The sequence below is a fragment of the Labeo rohita genome, chromosome 18 (genome assembly GCF_022985175.1).
Source record: "Labeo rohita strain BAU-BD-2019 chromosome 18, IGBB_LRoh.1.0, whole genome shotgun sequence".
In the NCBI taxonomy this organism is placed as follows: domain Eukaryota; kingdom Metazoa; phylum Chordata; class Actinopteri; order Cypriniformes; family Cyprinidae; genus Labeo; species Labeo rohita.
This window is the reverse complement of record NC_066886.1, coordinates 2,965,125-2,985,294: the sequence shown is the minus strand read 5'-3', so window position 1 is coordinate 2,985,294 and position 20,170 is coordinate 2,965,125. Positions and strand designations below refer to the sequence as shown.

General features: G+C 32.3%; 1 protein-coding gene across 4 annotated transcripts in view; it reads left to right on the top strand.

Moving 5' to 3' along the window:
- The window catches only part of fam168a (family with sequence similarity 168 member A), a 48,248-nt gene that overhangs the window by 15,459 nt on the left and 12,619 nt on the right, over positions 1-20,170 (top strand). For 2 of the 4 annotated variants that reach the window (XM_051135087.1, XM_051135090.1), the window contains exons 2-4: positions 9,143-9,265; positions 12,749-12,840; positions 18,443-18,523. In XM_051135087.1, coding sequence (XP_050991044.1) covers positions 9,195-9,265; positions 12,749-12,840; positions 18,443-18,523 — 244 coding nt within the window. In that variant the 5' untranslated portion in view covers positions 9,143-9,194. Of the gene's footprint in view, positions 1-6,594; positions 6,727-9,142; positions 9,266-12,748; positions 12,841-18,442; positions 18,524-20,170 lie in introns of those variants that run through there. The other 2 variants (XM_051135088.1, XM_051135089.1) reach the window with 2 other exon arrangements.

Below are 20,170 nucleotides of genomic sequence, written 5' to 3'. Positions count from 1 at the left end.
GGGTCGGAACTTCTGCAGCGATGTAGGATGATTTTGAAATGATTTTTGAAGTTGAGGGAGAAAATACGATTGGAGTTTTTGGACATACCCTAACTGTCTTGAGTCAGAAAACACAGAGTTCATGGAGAGCAAGGCAAGACGAGCGTTTGAGATTAAAAAGTGTTTAAATTGTATTTTTTTTAATGAAAATAACGATCGTTTCGCTAGATAAGAACCTTCTTCATCGGCTGGGATCTTTTACAACCGCATTTGGGATCGTTTGAAGCCGTATTTAAACTGCATTTTGGAAGTTCAAAATCAGGGCACCATATCAGTCCATTACATGAAGAAAAATGAAGAAATGTTTTCCTCAAAAAACATAATTTCTTTACAACTGAAGAAAGAAAGACATGAACGTCTTGGATGACAAGGGGGTGAGTACATTATATGTGAATCTTTGTTTTGAAAGTGGACTTCTCCTTTAATAAAAGAACAAGGTATGGACCTGTTCTGTAGGAAAGGTAACCTTAAATGACTTGTGTTCTGGCGCTATATAGAATGCTATATACTGTATAGAGGCGTTCCCCTAATATATCACTGCTAAAAATAAACTATAGAATTATTACAGTAAATTCTAATGGTTTCCACTACAAATACCATCACAAACGTTACAAACCATCAACGTTTAACCATTAAAACCATTAAAAAATGTTTTTCTGTAGTGTTTTTTAGGGACATATTCCATTAGGATTTATTGGTTTTAACAAGCCACCAAAAGAAGGTGACCAATTACCAGTAGAGCCCAACAGGGTCTATTACAGTTTCCATTAAAACCAATACAAGTCCCATTATAACCAGTAAAACCATTACGAAGTTTGTAATGGTGTCTATTGTTTTTTCAGCAGGGGTGGTAGGGGAAACACCGTATACAGTAGAAAAGATGCTTTTGAAAACTTGCTATCTGTTTCATATATTAACCTCTTGTCTTGTCTAGCTCTGCGTATGTCAAAAAACTCCCATCTCATTTTCTTCTAGACAAGCTAGACAAGACAAGCATTTGAGGGTAAAAAGTATATCAATGCATTTCCAACTCCATTTTGGAAGTTCAAACTCGGGGGCACCATAGAAGTCCATGACATGGAGAGAAATCCTGAAATGTTTTCCTCAAAAAACATAATTTCTTTACGACTGAAGAAAGAAAGACATGAACATCTTGGATGTCAAGGGGGTGATTAAATTATCTGTAAATTTTTGTTCTGGAAGTGGACTTCTCCTTTAAGACAGTACAACCTATTGAATGGACACGTAAATAACTGCTCTGAATGAATGAAAGTCATGACTAAGCAGCAGAAGACAGTGGAATTGCTTTTGTTTGTGCTTTCATCAACAAAATCTTTGCTTCTTTGTTGTTGCAGTCGTACCGTTCAGTACAAAGAATTTTAATCTGGTTTGTGAATGAAGCAGCATTACAGAGACGCAGAGTTGCAGGAAAACGCGTCCTGTGCTGCAAGAAGCTGATGTGTGCGGTCGATGTGCTGGTTAGTGGTGTGTCCCAATGTCACTATGACATCATCATCATCATCACAGGGTCACCACGGGGTCAGAATGCTGAGTGTGTGTCCTTAGATTTACCCTGACTGCCCAGTCAGCAGGGAAAACCTCCAACCGACTCAACTGCTGTCTAATGTTTTTTCAAAGACACAAGTGTCCGAGAGAACCTCACAGATGTTTGGGACATATTCCATCCCAGTTTCAAAAGGGGGAAGAAATTTGAAATCATATTTTGGGTAAAAAAAATGAAGCCTGTTTTTCAGACTAATCGTTTTATTTTATTTTAATTGTATTTCTTTTTTGTAGTTTTATTTCTTTTTTTTTTTTACTTTTTTTTGCATTACTAACCTTTAAAATTGTATTTTATTTTATTTCATTTTTATTATTACTTGTTTAAATTTTTTTATAACTAACCTTTAAATATTTTATTTTATTCCAAATGAAAATTGTATTGTTCATATTATTTTTATTTTATTATTTTATTTTATTTTATTCATTTTACATTTAAGCACAATTTTATCCCAAGTTCTCGTTATTCACCTTTATGTTTTACTTTTAAGATAAATTGTTTTAGTTTCATTACTAAAACTGAAGTCTGTATTACTAACCTTTAATTTTTTTAATTATTTGATAGAATATTTTATTGTTTTGCTATTGTTAATTTATATTATCATTATTTTATTTTATTTTTTACGATTTAGCACAATTTTATCCCAAGTTCTCATTATTATTATTTATTTTTTTTTTTTTTTTTTTTTTGTTTTACTAAGCTTTAAACTTTTTATTTTATTTTGTTTTATTTTATTTGTAGTATTATTTGTTTACTTTTTTTGTATTACTAACCTTTAAATATTTTATTTTATTTAATTTTATTTATTTCATTCCCAATGAAATTGTATTGTATTGATTGTATTGTTTTACTATTATTTTATTTTATTTTTTACAGTTAGGCACAATTTTATCCCAAGTTCTGATTATGCACCTTTTTATGCACCTTTATGTTTTACTTAAAAGATAAATTGTTTTAGTTTTATTGCTAAAACTAAAGTCTGTATTACTAACCTTTAAAATTTGTATTTTATTTTATGAAAAATTTTATTGTTTTGCTATTATAATTAGTTTATATTACAATAATAATTATTATAATTTTATTTTTTACAATTAAGCAAAATTTTATCCCAAGTTCTCATTATTATTTATTGTTTAACTTTTTTGTGTTACTAACCTTTACATTTTTTATTATTTTATTTGATTTTATTTAGTTTTATTTTATTCCCAATGGAAATTTTATTGTTTTGCTATTATTTAGCTATTTTGGACCGTGCAGTATACCAATACATCGAGAGATAGAATGCATTTTACTTTGAGTAAGCTGTGCTCACACGGTTTGTTCATGCTGAATCATAAAATCAAATCCAGATTCACATCATCTCAAATATTGTATCAATAGCCAGATGAGATAAATATGATGGCACTCAGGTTGATTTTGCTTGTGGATTTCCCCTCATCTAGTTTCCCGTCTCCTGATGCTGCAGGCCAGATATAATGAGCGGTATGCAATGCACCTTTCAACAACGTGTTATAAAGAGCAGCGCGTTACATAACGACAGCATAACTGCCAAACTCTGTGTTCTGCCTGAGAGAGAAGGAGAGGAGTGAGAGCTCAAGGGCACTGCAGTGTGTTCAGATTCACCCTGATAAAAAAGGAGGGAGAAAAAAAGAGAGTTATTCATAGAGATTGAGGAAAGTGGGGGGAGGGACGGAAAGGAGGAGGAAAGACGCTGGAATGGAGGAGGTATTGATTTGCTTAGAGGGAGGACTGGAGAGATGGTGAAAGTCAGTCGAATGGAGAAAGCAACCGAGGAGAGATGACAGTCAGAAGGATACAGATTTAGATTACAATCTTTCCGCTTTCTTAAAGGAACAGTTAATGCAAAATTTATATATATTTATTATTTAAATGTTTAAATAATTGAATATATATATATATATATATATATATATATAATTATTTGAGACTTTATTTTTTACATGTGGAGTGTTTGTTGTCTGTTTTGTGTTGTGTAGTGATTTGTATTTTTATTTATTATTCCTGTCTTCTTGTGAGGTGTTCTGAAAGGTGCCATTAAATAAAATTAAAATGCATTATTATTATTATTATTATTTTTTATTATAATTTAATTGTAAATAGTGATGTAAAAATACTAATAAAATAATACATTTTAAAATATTTAATAATATAATATATTATAATTTAATTAAAAAATAATAATTTTATAATTAATTATTTTTTTATATACATTTATTTTATTATTTAATTATATAGTAATTGTAAGGAAGTATATTTGTACATAATTGCATTATTTAAAAAAAGTTAATAAAAATTAATAATTTATACAATCTAGCATGCTTGTTCTATATGACAGTTTCCAGCCCATTTCTGTCAAACTCCAAAAAAAAGTGCACAATTTTTTAATTAAAAATTAAATTAAGTTTAATTAGTAATTTTGAGGAAGTATATTTGTAAATACATTTCATATATTATTCCAGTTGCATAAAAAAATGCTTTATATAAATACTTTATTTATATTTATTCATTTTAAGAAGGTATGTTTGTAAATGCACATTCCAGAATCGTAAACGTAAATAATTTAATTAAATATTCAGAATCATTTATTGATTCCCTACCCTAGAAGTAAAGGAGGAGAGGAAAGGAAACCCTTAATGAGGACAAGGAGGAAATCTTGAGCACCTGTGTCTCTATAATATTCTCTCTCTCGCTCTCTGATATAGCATACATTAATATCAGTTAATGCTGTGTTTTTATTGCCATCTCTGAGCTGTGCTATGCGTTAAACCAGCCTTGTATTAGCAGTCAGCCATTTTCCTCCACGTCTCTTTTCCCATGAACGACTCTACGGGGACGTAGGAAGGGCAGTCTGGTGTCGTTTAATGCTGGTTAGTTACCCGAGTGTGCTCTCACAGCCCCATTCTCCACCCTTCATGAGTCGCCGTGCGTGTTTGGCTTGTAGAAGAGCACATAAAGCTGTGAATAATACCTGCTCGCGATAATGAGTGCACTTCAGTCTGTTCTGCCGCCAGTTTTGTGCTGCATTTTGCTCATTGAGCCATAAGAATGTTCTTTCTTGTCTGTGTGTGTTCCAGTTAATTATTCCAAATAACATTGCTGCTATTGCAGGACTGTGTTTTGTAAATGCGTGGTGTGTGATGATGACATTTTGTTACAGAAGAGATGGGCAAAATATACATTTTGTAAAATAACCATCCGTGAATATTGAAAGAATCGTTTTATTTGAATAATTAAGTGTGAATCTGTGTGTGCAGACATGCAGATGTTTGCATTACTACATTTATCGAAAAGCTGGAAACATCGGGCCATCTCAAAGTCATTTTAGTATCATTAAAATATTGTTATAGTATTTATAAATATTTTCAATAAGTGTTTATTTTATATTTTATGTTTAGTTTCTGTTGCAGTTATAGTTTTAAAATTTAGGGGTTTTTTTTTACTTTTTATTTTTTGTTATTGTATTTTTACTTTTTTTTTTACTTGCTGACTGAGAAGATTTACTAGCCATTGTAGTTTAACTTTTTAGTATGTTTTTTTTTTTTTTTTTGTCCTTTATGCATTTTTTTATTTGTTTTGGTTTTTAGATTTATTTATTTGTTTGTTTTTGGTTTTTTTACTTGCTAATTGAGAAGATTTAACTTTAGACTTGCTAATTGTTTAGTTTTTGTTTATATTTATCTCCATTTTATATTTAGTAATTGTAGTACTTCAACTTAACCTAAAGAAAATTAGCAATAATTTATAATATTAATATAAAATACAATAATATATTATTTATTAATATATTTTTAAATTGTATTTTATTTGTATTTGTAAGTCACTTTGGATAAAAGCGTCTGCAAAATGATTAAATGTAATGTAAATGTAATTATAGTTTTAAAATGTAGGGTTTTTTTTGTGCTTTTTGTATCTTTTGAATTTTTTTTTTTTTTTTGTTTTGTTTGGTTGTTTGTTTTGTTTGGTTGTTTACTTTATTTTACTTTTTCTTTTTTCTTTTTTCTTTAACTTGCTAACTGAGAAGATTTATTAGCCATAATGTTTTAATGACCATTAAACTGTGTTTTTCAAAACTATATTTTGATCCTAATAAAAATTTTTGTATTTTTTGTCCTTTTTGTATCAATTTATTTGTTTTGGTTTTTAGTTTTATTTTTTATTTTATGTTGTTTTAATTTTATGTATTTATTTTTGTTTTTAATTTATTTTATTATTTTTTAAATTTTTAATTTAGTCATTTTTATTTGTTTTTTTGTATGTTTTTTGCTTTTGTTTGTTTTGTTGTTGTTGTTTTTTTGCTGTTTTTACATTTTTATTTTTATTTTTTATTTTGTTTACTTTTTTTACTTGCTAATTGAGAAGATTTAGCTTTAGACTTGCTGATTGTTTAGTTTTTGTTTAGATTTATCTTCATTTTAGTTTTAGTAATTGTAGTAATTGTAACTTAAATTGTAAAAAAAATTGTATTTTATTTGTATTTGTAATTCGCTTTGGATTAAAGCATCTGCTAAATGAGTAAATGTAAATTTCTGTTAATTTTTATTTTATTTAAATTATCGCAAATGCATTGAACATGTATTTCCTTAATTATCATCCTTTTTAAAATTTTGTTGACTAGATATTATTTTTTGTAAGTGGAAACTTAGCCAGCTTGATCTCACTGAAATGCATTTAAATCTCAGGATATCTTTCTTTTATGATTTATGATTCATACCTGGCATACAAATGGAAATCTGCCGCAGACTTTTCCATGAAATTATTTGTAAAAATCATCATGTAATCACAAGTTAAAGGTCACTCAAATTCATTAGTGAAAAATGGCAGCTGCTTCTTGTCTCCATTACTCAAGAATCATGTTATCTGGTCTTTAATTTTCCAGCAGTATATATGATATGAATAAGAATCAGTGAATCCCGAGGAAGTCGATTACATCACATCCGAACGTGTTCTGCGTTTTCAGTAGATTTCCCGGTTTCGTCTGCGAGGCAGTTGGACATCCTTCACGATGCCATCAATCATACTGGCCTACTGAGGAAGACATTAGTGCAGAGAGGGAGAGGTGATTGTGTACTGGTGCGAGAGGCACCTTCATCCAGCAGCAGCTCAAGGTGATCCTGTCACGGCCTGATTAATGACTCACGGTCTGCAGAACACCAGCAGCTCAGAGCCGCTCATGCACATGAAACACAACATGCACATGCACAAAGTGCAGTCAAACCTGCTTTATGTCATTTTCAGTTGTCCATTAAACAGCAGTGATAATTTCCGGAGATGATGGCAAGCACAGGTGCATAATACCTTCACTAGAGGGCGATGTTGGATTGCTTAGCATTTTACAAAAAAAGTGTGCATGCATGATTGTTACCTGGATGTACTTTATACTTGCATTGCATTTGAGTAAAGACATTACAGGTGTCTACAATCCAGCATGTGTGAATGTGCATCCATTGTGCCACAAGGATCCTAAAAGCTGTTTATGGTTTTTTGGTAGCACTTTACAACACAAGTTATAGGTTATGCATGTTTGCTTGCATGTTTGCAAGCTTGGAGTTAATTAGAAATGCATTTAATATGCAAATGGCATTGATGTGATGAGATTGAAGTGTTTTTTCAGGCACTTCCAAGATAGTAGAAGTAGAACACTATGCAGATACTTATGGGGTTTATTGGGTTTTTGTTATTCATGCCTCCCAGTGCATATACTTTTATTTAGGTAAGAAAGTGCTAAGTCCTACTTTTTGGCCCATATGTACCATTTTAATAGTAGTCTTACATTTTTTGTATTTTTTTTTTGTCCTTTTTGTTTTAATTTTAATTTTATTTATTTATTTTGGTTTTTATTTTTATTTAATTATTTTTACAGAAAATTTGCAATCATTTATAATGTTAATATAATATAATATACAGTTACATATTATTTATTATAAAGAATTTAAATTGTATTTTATTTTCTATTTGTAGGTTGCTTTGGATTAAAGCGTCTGATAAATGAGTAAATGTACATTTCTGTTCATTTTTATTTTATTTCAGTTAACGTGCATGCATTTCCTAATTGCATTACATTTGAAGAAAGACATTACAAGTATCTACAATCCAGCATATGTGAATGTGCATTCATGGCGTATACTTTTATTTAGGTAAGAAAGTGCTAAGTGCTACTAGAAGGTTTGAAATGATAAAAATGTCCAAGGTTATGCACAGAGTTTGTGCATTAACTTAACTGCGGGATTTTTTTTTCTATAGAAATCTCTACATGTTGTTCAGTTAACTTTTCAGTTAGCTAAAACCAGTACTGGTGATGTAACATTAAAAAACACATTTCACATGTTTGCATACCTATTGTTGTCACAGCTTTTTTTTCTTTCTGTAGTCACATGTGAAAAAGTCATGCAAATGCATTGGTGACTATAACACTGGTGAAAACTATAGCCTCCTCTGCCCTATATTGCACATGAATGAAGGGTAATATGTTGTCTAGTGTTTCATTTTCCATAAGTATGGTGATATATGATACTTAAGAAGAACACAATTATTTTTTACTGGACTGTCTCTTTAAATAAATGTATACAAATGACAATTTGCTGAAAAATGTCTGTACCCTCAGGCCCTCCAAGAGTTTGTTTCTTCATCAGAGCAGATTTAGGGAAATGTATGCATCTCCTGTTGTCTTCTTACATTAAAATCCACCCACATATTTGTTTGGAACTGTTTTGGCTTGTAAACGGTGCTTGATCTGTGCATATTTCTCTCCTGATTCAGACCAGATGACATTTACACTAGAAAAAAACTGTGTTATGGATAGAGGAGTTATATTTTAGTCAGAAGCAATGGTTTGAAGGTTACAAATGGCTTAATGTGGATTACTTGTGGATTATTGTTATGGTTTTATCAGGTGTTTGGATTCTCATTCTGACGGCACCCATTCACTGCCATTGGTTAGCACGCGACGTGATTCTACGTTACTCCAAATCTGATGAAGAAACAAACTCATCTACATCTTGGATGACCACATTGAGTACATTTTGATCAAATTTTAATTTCTGGTTGAACTGTTCCTTTGAGCAGTGAAACTGATCAAAATGCTCATCCTTAATTTGTAGTAATGCAAATTGGAGCTGACGTTCCTTGTTCGTCGTGCACAGTGACCCCTTTAAAGTGTGTGGGACTGAAATAAGTGTCTCATTAAAGGAAGTGATATTAAATGGGTTTGACTGCAGTTTAACTCACATCCACATGCCCATGAAAATGTTCACAGAACACTGTTGAAATCCAGCGCTGCTTGTCCCCGTCGCACCGTTATTCACCCCCGTACTGATCAGTCCATCGGTGTGTGAAAGTGTGTGAGCTTTGATTTCTGCTGCTTGTCACTTTATGTGTCTCTCTCTCTCTTTGCCACTGCTTTGCTCGCTTTATGTTGCTTTGCTGTGTTTTGCTTTGCTCTGCTGTGCTTGTGCTTGATGGTTTGCCTTTTAATCACGACCTGCTCTCGTTTTTGTTTGTTTCCTTCTTTTTTGTCATTTCCAGATTTGCATATCCATTCTTCCTACCTCCTTCATTTGCCTTTCCTTCACTGAGAATGGCAAGCGGGCATTCCACTGACAAATTCAGTTTTCTGTACCCAACAGACACCAGTCAGAACGTTAAGAGGTCAGTCTAGTGCTCAGCACCTTCCACCATGTGTGTGCATGTGTTTATGTGTACGTGTGTTTTTTGGGGTTGGGATGTTATTGACGTTGTGTTCATTCTGATTCCAGCTGTTATGAGCTACATATCAGCTGTATGTCATGTTTCTGTCCTCTAGGGTTTGGATGACCTTGATGTGCTTTGTCTCAAAGCAGCACACAGGTTTCACCTGCTCATTGCTGGATTTGTACCTCTGATCAAGCTTATTAAAGTCAATATGAAATATCATTCATGAGCCATTTTGCTTTTATAATGATGATGGTTTTCAAGTCATATCCGAGTGGACTGTAAAAAAAATGGTCATTATAGAATCTGGTAATTATCTGTAAGCGGGCGAAAAAATTAGATGTTTCAGTGACATCATTGGAAAAATATTTCAGATGTAGAGCCAAGGTATTAATTCTGAAAACAAATTCTTTATCTTTGGAATAATATGCCCCAATAGATATTTCAAAACTTTTCCAGTAATGTGTGTTTAAAAAGTAAATAAACTTCTCTGATTTCATGTTGACTTTAGTAAAATGTGTTTTTACCTTAGGTTTACCACAAATTAAAAGGTGTCTAATAATGTGAATAATATGTCTTAAATTAAATATATAATTTATTAAATAATCAATGATTAAATATGGCTTCTATACTGTTAAAAGATTTTGCGTCTGTAAGATTTTTTAATATATTTGTGAAGTTCTTTCACAAAGCTGCTTTTATTTGATAATATCAGTAAATATTCTGAAATATTATTACAGTTTAATTGACATGTTTTTTATTGTAATATATTGTAAAATGTAATTTATTTCTAAGATCAAAGCTGAATTTTCAGCATCATTACTCCAGTCTTTTGAGTCTTTCAGAAATCATTCTAATATGCTGAATTGCTGCTCAAGAAACATTTTGTTGCATATTTAGATTTTTTTTCAGGATTTTTTGATGAATCATAAGTTCCAAAAAACAGAATTTACTTAAAATCTAATAATCTGTCATGTTTGGTCAATTTAATGTATCTTTACTGAATAATCACAATAAACACTGTTATGGTTGCCATGTTAATACATTGACTTTTATTAATATATTGACTTTTACAATGCCTTTTCAAACAATATCTCTAATTAAGCATATACTTGTTTATTAAAGTAATAAGCAATGAGAGGACATGCGTTACAATAATTATACAATGGTAAAGGGATCCTGTTAAGCAACTGATTCCTATTAAACATAGTAAAATCACAGTAACGCATAACCTTTCATAAATTGATGCTTTCATTGCATTTAGATTGTTTTGTGCAACTTGCCAAATAATTTTTGCATGCATTTTACATGCTTAAAATTCAAAAATCAAATCTTTAAGGGAATGAGAAGCTGTGGTTTATTTTCTTTTTGAATCTTTGATATGCATTTCATGCAGCATCAAGCCGTTTTGATTAGCTGGATGTCGTGACCTTGTTCTTCCGTACTTTTGGAATCGTGTGATCATAGATCATAAATGCGCTCGCTCTGACGCCACATTCCCCTCTGACATTTCACCTCTCCCACACACACACTCGTGACACATTCACGGCACATCTGAACACATGCTAACAGCTCTGTGCTCTCAGCCTTTGCTCCCGTTTCCGCTGTGTGTGGCCGAGGTGTGAGGGGAAGGTTCTGACGCATGATCCTCCCCTATTCGTGCGCTTTTCTTCCTCTATTTCTGTCTTTCCTCCTGACTGATAATGCCATCAGAGTGTTCAGGGGAGATGAGACTCACACACACACAGTCACTCTACTGCTGTTTTCATGTTCAGCACTGGCTTTCTTATTTTTAATCTCATTTCAGATGGGTCTTTTTGAAGTCTTGGTAAATATCCATCACATGCAAGATTTTTTTCAGACCCTGCAAGGAATATGAGCAACAGGATATGATGTCACACTCCAGGGCTTCTGTTTTCAATAAATAATTTATTGCATAATAAATAATAAATTATAACTGTTTTTACTTACTGAAATTACTAAATGATGTCTTTTGAACTTGTTTTGATGCAGAAATGATGGTGGTTTTGTGGCTTTACATTTGCTAATTTGCTAATGGGTTCACCAAAGTTGAACTTTAGTGCACAGCAAAAGAGACAGGGTTTTTTGCATATACTTGTGTACTCAGTATCATGTACTTCTATATTTATATGCATATGAGTAGTAGTTGATAAGGTGAGACACCTAAGGTAAATAGGGTAAAAAAATCACTAATAGTTATCACCTTACTTACCCAGTTGTTTGATTACAATGATAATTAAAAAAATAAAAAAGTAAGAACCTTCAGGATATAGACAGGAATAAAAATGCAAAGTTTGGTGTGTGTAAGTTCCACTGAAATGGAGATTTGTGGCTCAGTGTAGGAAAAAAACAAATTTTGAGAAAACGGCCTTATATTTAAAAAAATATATATTGTAATTGAGATCTATTGACACAAACAGATAAAATGCTATAAAAGAAAAAAGCCTCAAAATCTCAAACTTGACAGGTGCATGAAAAAACTAAATTTTTTAGTCTCTCCTTAAATAAAAGTCAGTTAAGTAGTTAAAGTGTAGTGTTATAGCCACTTTACATTTAAATGTTATCAGGTATTTTAAAGGATGTAGAGTATGAAAGTAAGTAGAGCAAGAAAATTATCACATGTAATTACTGATTAAACTGTGACAGTTGTGTTCAAACATTAGTGCAATCTTGTTCCTTTCTATTCATCAAAGAATCTTGAAGAAATGTTTTCAACATTAATAATAATTATGTTTCTTGAGCGGCAAATCATCACATTAGAATGATTTCTGAAGGATCTTGTGACACTGAAGACTGGAGTAATGATGCTGAAAATTCAGCTTTGATCAAAGGAATAAATTACATTTTAAAACATATTCAAATAGAATTCAGTTATTTTAAATCGTAATAATATTTCACAATATTACTAATTTTACTGAATTTTTAATTAAATAAATACAGCCTTGGTGAGCAGAGGAGTCTTCTTTCCTAAACAGTAAAAAATCTCACCTACCTTAAACATTTAAATGACAGTGTAAATTCTTATTAATGGTGCTCTAATACTTGCATTTCAATGCAAGGTTTTATCATGCAAATAGGACCAAATCATATGAAAAGCTGCAGTCAAACACATGTGAAGATTGTGTCTTAACTGAGGCTTTACAGAATCCTCCAAAAGAGGTTAAACCGGGCTTTACATAATTCTTCAAAACCAGGTAAAAATGGCCACTGAGGGACGTTTTTGTGTTACACAGGAAAAATGATGCGTCTGCGAGTATGTATGACATATAGATTTTGAGTCGTGTATATGAGTGTGTGTATTTTGTCATCATTTTGGTTTGTTTAGGCAGATGATTGTGTTCAGTTCATGTCTGTTAAATCAACACTGGTCTAACTCATTTGCTCTCTCTCTCTCTCTTTCTCTCTCTTTGTCTCTTTCAGTAAGAACAGGCTGTCTTCCACCATGAACCCGGTGTACAGTCCAGTGCAGCCGGGAACCCCGTACGGAAACCCTAAGAATATGGCATACACAGGTATGTAATGACAAACACGTGTATTTGAAGACAACACAAAATGCTTTATTAATAAACGTATGTGGTATTACTCTATATAATTCGTCAGTGCATTCTAAGGGAGAGGTTTGTTGTTGTGATCTGTCATTAAAATATCACGAACCACCGAAGGGACTGATGCATCCAAGAGCATAAATTAGCCATTACTATCATCTGCTAATGAGGTTTTCCGTTTCACTCTGAAATATATAGAAAGTTAAATGTGCAAATGTGGTTTCATGTCATCTGTAAATAGATAGATCGCCAAAAAATGTTGTTTTTTTTGCTAAAAATTCAGCTTTTGATCACAGGAATAAATTGCATTTTAAAAAATGTTCAAATAGAAAGCAGTTCTTTGAAATTGTAATAATATGCCACAATATTACTGATTTTACTGTGTGATCAAATGAATGCAGCCTTGATGAGAATAAGAGACTGACGGCAGGGTTCGTCTGTAATGCGCAGGAATGCTGCAGTGTTTTTATATGAGCGTGCATCAATGCAAACTAAACCTCTCACCTCTGTTCAGTGTGTGTGTGTGTGTGTGTGTTTATGCATCTAGAGCCGTGTGTGTGTTGTGTGTGTCTGTGTCACTCATGGCAGGTGTTTGTCTGCTGCCATGGTAACCGTGGGCTCATATTTGATGTGCTCTTATTGAAGGGATTCTCTGGGTCAATAGAGACTGTTTACATGCCAACATCTACTCTCTCTGTCGCTTTCAGTCTTTTTCATTATGTCTTTCTTTATGCCGTTACCAAGAGGTAAAGGTTATTGCTCAGAGGTTTTCTCACTTACAATTCAAGTATCAGTTTTATTTTAGAAAATTCCATAGGAGAAATAAAAGTAAACACGAATGAAACAATGACAGCTGATGAGAAATGAGTATATATATTGAGCTCTCTGACAGATTTGAGCATAGTTTGAGACATCGCTGAAATATCTTGTAAAACTCCATCTACAGCTGGTAGTTTTTGTTTTAGATCACGGCCGTTAACTAATCAGGGTAGTCTTGAATTTATTCATTTGAATCGAACAGGATGTAGACTTGTAATTCTAATTAAATTTGAATTAAGGAAAGTAGAATTACAGAGGAAGATTACTTAAATTTTTATAGTTGAAATAACTGCTGTTAGTGTAGTTTTTACTGCAGTACATGTCTTTTCACTATGATTTATCCGTATTCAGACTAAATGTATAAATATATCTATTTTACATTTTTATTATATATTTTATATGTGACCCTGGACCACAAAATCATTCTTAAGTAGCACGGGTATATTTGTAGCAATAGCCAAAAATACATTGTATGGGTCAAAATGATCGATTTTTCTTTTATGCCAAAATCATTAGGATATTAAGTAAAGATCATGTTCCATGAAGATGTTTTGTAAATCTCCTACTGTAAATATATCAAAACTTAATTTTTGATTAGTAATATGCATTTCTAAGAGCTTCATTTGGACAACTTTAAAGGCGATTTTCTTAATATTTTTTGCACCCTCAGATCTTAGATTTTAAAACAGTTGTATCTCGGCCAAATATCCTAACAAACCATACATCAATGGAAAGCTTATTTATTCAGCTTTCAGGTGTTGTAGAATCTCAATTTAAAAAAAAAAAATGACCCTTATGACTGATTTTGTGGTCCAGGGTCTCACACACACACGCACACGCACACACATATGTATATTCTATTGTTTAAATTATATATCTATTATTATTATTATTATACAGACCTAATATTTATGTAATATTTGTTTAAAAATGTTATTTCTCAACATATTCACCTACCCAGAAAGACCTGAATAAAAACTTCTAGTGAGAGAGATTCTCTATAGAAAACAAGCCAGACAGCACACAGTTCATTGGACACATTCTTATAATAACTGCGTGACATTAATAAAGTACACGTGGTTCTGCATGTCTGTCATAAATGCAGCTCAATGCAGGAATGAACTGAAGTGAAAGAATTATGAAATGAAATGGTAATGTCCCGTTTCAAAGAGAGAGCTGCGGGTCAGTGCACATGCAGGTGGAGACAGTGTTTGTATCTGGTAACACTTGTAATCAAATCGTGTCTTTGTGAGCGCTGCTTAACGCATGGATGAATTTTCAGGCCATTTCAGACTAGAGAATGTGTAGGATGCACTGTTCTTAAAGCAAACAGTCTGATCTTCTGGTATCTACATAGATTAGGAGACCATTCGGTGTAGCTTGGAATGCTTTTAAGGTGTTTTATCTCTTTAAAAGTGAAGTATGTTATGAATGAAACCACTATATTTACTTTGTAAGCAGATCTTCCTGAAAAGTGTATGACTTTCAAAGTGTTAGTTGGGAAACTAGCTTAAAAGTCATTATGGTGCAACTAATGATGAAGAAATGACACATTTCAGCTTTAAAATCAATATTTCAGCATGTTTCCTAAAACATGTTTCTGCTCTTATTATTAAAGATTCATCAGTGCACATTATTCCAAAGAACAAAAAAATCTTTTATCAAAATGTAATTAGTTTCAATACCAAATAGCTATTTCAGTCATTGTTTTACAATTCCTTAAAGTCTTCTAAAAATCTAACACTCAAGTCACATTTATTAATACAGCACTTATAACATTACAGATTGTTTCAAAGTATAATAAAGTTTTAATGTTGCAAAATTCATCAATTATTAAATGATTTCCGTTTCAGCTGTAAATCAGTTTTACAGTTAGTATTATTCAGCTTAATTTAGTTTAGCGTTGATTCAGTTCAGTTCAATAGTATGTCTATGTTGCAAAGTTGAATATTTGCTCATATTTGAGACAGTAATTTAGCTACAGCAATAGGGCCCTATGATTTCCGCGATGCGGAAGACGCAGACGGAATCACGGAATCCAGTCATAAAAACAGAATTTACTGAATAACGTCACGAAATTGTCAAAGTTTGAATTAATTAATCAAAAGTAGGTTATTAGACTTAAATCAAATCACAATATGGACTAGTATCTGTAAATATTACGCCACAAAAATACCATTTAAATGTGAATCCTGCATGTTCTGCGTGTCTCTGTTAATGAATGGAGCAGACGAGCGGTTTTATTTACTACACGCGTGATGCTCGCTGTGATTTCAGCGTCTGTCGTTTCACTAAATGAGGACATAAATACATGAACAATATCTGCTGAGAGTCACTTATTAGACCGTTAGCATTAGACCGTTCCATTTTAGGAAAACTAGCGTTATATCATATACACACAGCAATGTAAAGGTAGACACGGCAACCCGTCAAAATAAAAGTCCGGTTTAACTTGAAGACATTGTGCCAGATATATATATTATTACTACTACTACTAAAATGAAACAAAAATTATATTTTAGGGTATAATCACACATTTTTTCCCCTTTGTTTGCCAAAAAAAAAAGATGAATGAAATTAATGTTTTTTGCTTTCATTTGATAACCAGAACATTTTAAATACACAACACAGACTTTCTTAAGGCTATTTTAAGAATAAGTTTGAATAAATTATGTTTTAGACATGCTAAAACACAGAATTTGATAACAATAAAACATATGGTGAGAAAATATAAAACATTTCATAGGGCCCTAAACGTGTCATTTTTGTTCAACTTTTATTAAATTGATGTGAAATTGTATAAGTTCCATGATTTTAATTAATTAGACATGCTCTTTGATTAATCAGATTTAATTTAACCATTAAAAAGGAGTTGAGAAAAATTAAAACGGGAAAAAATGGAATCAAGAAAAATTAAAACGGAAAAACGGAATTTGGAAAAAAATAAAACGGATTTCAAAGAACCCTACAGCAATAATAGCATATGTTAAAAAAGATATGGGATAAAATGTGAATTTGAGCTCTTTGCTTATGCACATGCCAGGTTTGAGCATTCTTCTAAATATCTTATAGATAAATACATAAGTGGCACGAGAGTGGCTGTTCCTTTAAGAAGCACATGATCAAACAGGTCCTCAGACTCACTCTTGACGAACTGAACGCCTGTATTTGTCCTGCATCCTCCAGTGTTGATCAAATGCATCCCTTGCAGTGAGCTGTTCAGACATGAATACTCTTTCCCATGATGCCCTGTATGTCTCACAGCTCGTGCTGTTCAGTATGAGGCCGATGCGCTGGCTTTCACACTCATCCGACTGTGTCTTATTGAGACAGACGAGTCGTAATGGAGACCATCTGTGCCCATCCTGTTCAATCAAGAGCTCACCTCGCTCCCCCTGACTCTCTTTGTCCTTTTCTTATGATGGCACAGGTTACAAAGAATGATTTGGATCAGTATGTCTGGAAAAATTAACAGCCTCTTCGTTTACAGAAATGAATCTGTACTTGCTGTTATTAATTTCTGTTCTGATGACTTTAAGAGAAAAGGAAAAACTATGCTCAAAAACGTCAGGCATGCTGAGATAATGGGTTTTGATATATTAACAGTAGAAAATTTACAAAACATCTTCATGGAACATTATCTTTACTTAATATCCCAATGATTTTTGGCATAAAAGAAAAAATGATCATTTTGACCTATACAATGTATATTTGGCTATTGCTACTTAAGACTGGTTTTGTGGTCCAGGGTCACATATGAGATCTAGTGAAAAGGTGGCTGATTATTTTTATTTCATTTATTCCGATTTTTTTAAAAGAAATGAATACTTTTATTGAGCAAGGATGTATTAAATTGTTTATTGAGCAAGGATGTATTAAATTGTATTAAAGTGACAGTAAAGACATTCATAATTTTGCAAAAGATTTTTATTTCAAATAAATGCTGTCCTGCTTTCTATGCATCAGAAGAAAGTGGCCTGGTTTCCACAAAAATATAATTCAGCAGCACAGCTGTTTTTAACATTGATAATAATCAGAAATTTTTCTTAAGCAGCAAATGAGTATATTAGAATGATTTCTGAAGGATCATGTGACACTGAAGACTGCAGTAATGATGCTGAAAATTCAGCTTTGCATCACAGGAATAAATTATATTTAAAAATATTTTCAAATAGAAATTGGGTCTTTTAAATTATAATAATATTTCACAATATTACAGTTTTTACTGGATTTTTAATCAAATAAATGCAGCCTTGATGAGCATAAGAAAAATTTTGAACTGTAGTATATATAACAATTTAATATCAGAAAATGACATGCATATTAAAAAGTTCTTTCTGCATATATAATATTTACTCACTGTGAGGAAAATTGTTTATTTTGCATGACTGAAACACTGCTTTATTAGCCAGTGCAGTTTATTTGCACATTTTAGCAAGTAATGAAAGTAATCTTTCATCTTAATGCAATTAGTTTTAGTAGCAATTAATCCCTTAAAATCTTCTAAAAAGCTAAAACTCAAGTCACATTTATTAAAATGGCACTTTAAACATTACAGATTGTATCAAAGCATAATAAAGTGTTAATGTTGCAAAATTCAACAATTATGAAATGACTTAAGTTGCAGCTGTAGAGCAGTTTCACAATTAGTATTATCCAGCTTAATTTAGTTCAGTGTTGATTCAGTTCAGTTCAATAATATGTGTTTTAGTGTCATTTCTAAACTTTTTGTCTCTTTGCATGTGCCCAGGTTATCCCGGAGGTTACCCTACGACTGCCCCGACCTACACAGCCAACCTTTATCAGACAGGTAGCCCAGGATACCCACCAGGTGTGTACACATGCTTTCTGTATATACAATATTACACCCTTACATTAGCAAAAAATACATGCTGAACATTCACACACCAATGAAACACATGCAGTATTCACAAACGCATACAGTTCCTAATGCATCACAGTGTCCAGCTTTGTTTTGATGATGCTGATTTGTTACTGAACAGTGCTCTGACTAAATATATACAATAAATCTGCATTAAGGGTTAGAAAATTGGCTTTATTTGTATTCATGTAACAATGCAACTCGAAAGCTACTGATGTATTTGGCCACTAATTGTGTTTTGTTTTTGTATAAACTGCTCCCTGAAATGATTTCAGTCAATAACTCTGTGTTGTGTCTCGATCTGGAGAGAAATATGCATATAATGCATTCGCAAATTATATTTAGAAGTTTTTCAGGTGTAAATCTGCATGATTTGCAGTCTCGAGGAACCAGGCACAGTGAGGATGAGTCATGTGAAGAGGGTTGACTTTAAGTGCAGATAATTTCCCGTTAGTATTGTGTTAACAGGCTTGTTTGAGCCTGTGGTGACTCAACATTTAACATGGTTGAACACTGTTTTGTTAAAAAAAAAAAACTGGATTTGTGCTGTAAGCAGACGTTTTTGGGTCAGGATGTAAAGGGCGCAGTAGTGGATTGGTTTGTGAGGTCTGTCGTGTGATCAGTGCCGTCCTGAACAGATGCTTGTGTAATTTCGTCTGTAATGTTATGACATGCCACCTGCCATTTTCAGATGCTTATACAGACTGTTTCTTAGATCAGAGATCAAGCTGACATTTTGCTGTTGGAATCAGGTTTTTTTGGATATACAGTTATTCATATTTTAATGTTTGGACTAGTTTTTGGCTTGCTTTGATATGATTTTGGATATCGGTAAATGGTACTTTAGGTTTAACTTGACCATCATTTCTTTTACACAGTCTGGTACAAGTTCCTTTGGTTTCCACCCAGTATTTCCATTAAATCATGTACAGCTCAAAGAACTCTGCAAGATGTTTCAGCATTAAAAATACCATTAAAATATATTTAAAATATATTAGTCTGTATGATAAATCCAGTGGTCATCAAATGCTAAATGCAAAGAATGAAATGCAACTAAATAGCAAATTCTCAGCTTTTAAAAAGGAATTCTCATAAATTTTGTTGTTGACAAAAAACTGTGTGCAAGAAAATATTGTAATAATATATTGGTGCAAATTCATCATTGATGAAGGCAGCCAAAGTGGACAGATGCTAAATGGGCATGTCAAGAACGAGGATGTGGTTTGTGCACTGAATAATTGGCTACCATTAAAATTTGCTTATTCAGTAACAGTTTTGGCCCTGTGTTGGGTCACCATTTGACATCCAATGTAAAATCTGGATCCTGAAGCAGTTGAGAACCACTGACTTAGACAACTACAGCTGAGTTTTTTAGCTCAAAATGCAGCAAAGAGTAAAAAAAAAAACCTCTTGATGGAATAAATGCTGTCTTTAGTAGACATCTTCCTCTTTACATACAATATACTATTGGAAATTACATTTAAAAAAAAAGTCCTTTTTTTTCCACTATCCATCTTTTGTACATTTATATACTTCATCTAACAGTAAAATAAGAATAACAAGTGTTAGCAGTGATTTATTTTAATCATTACAAAG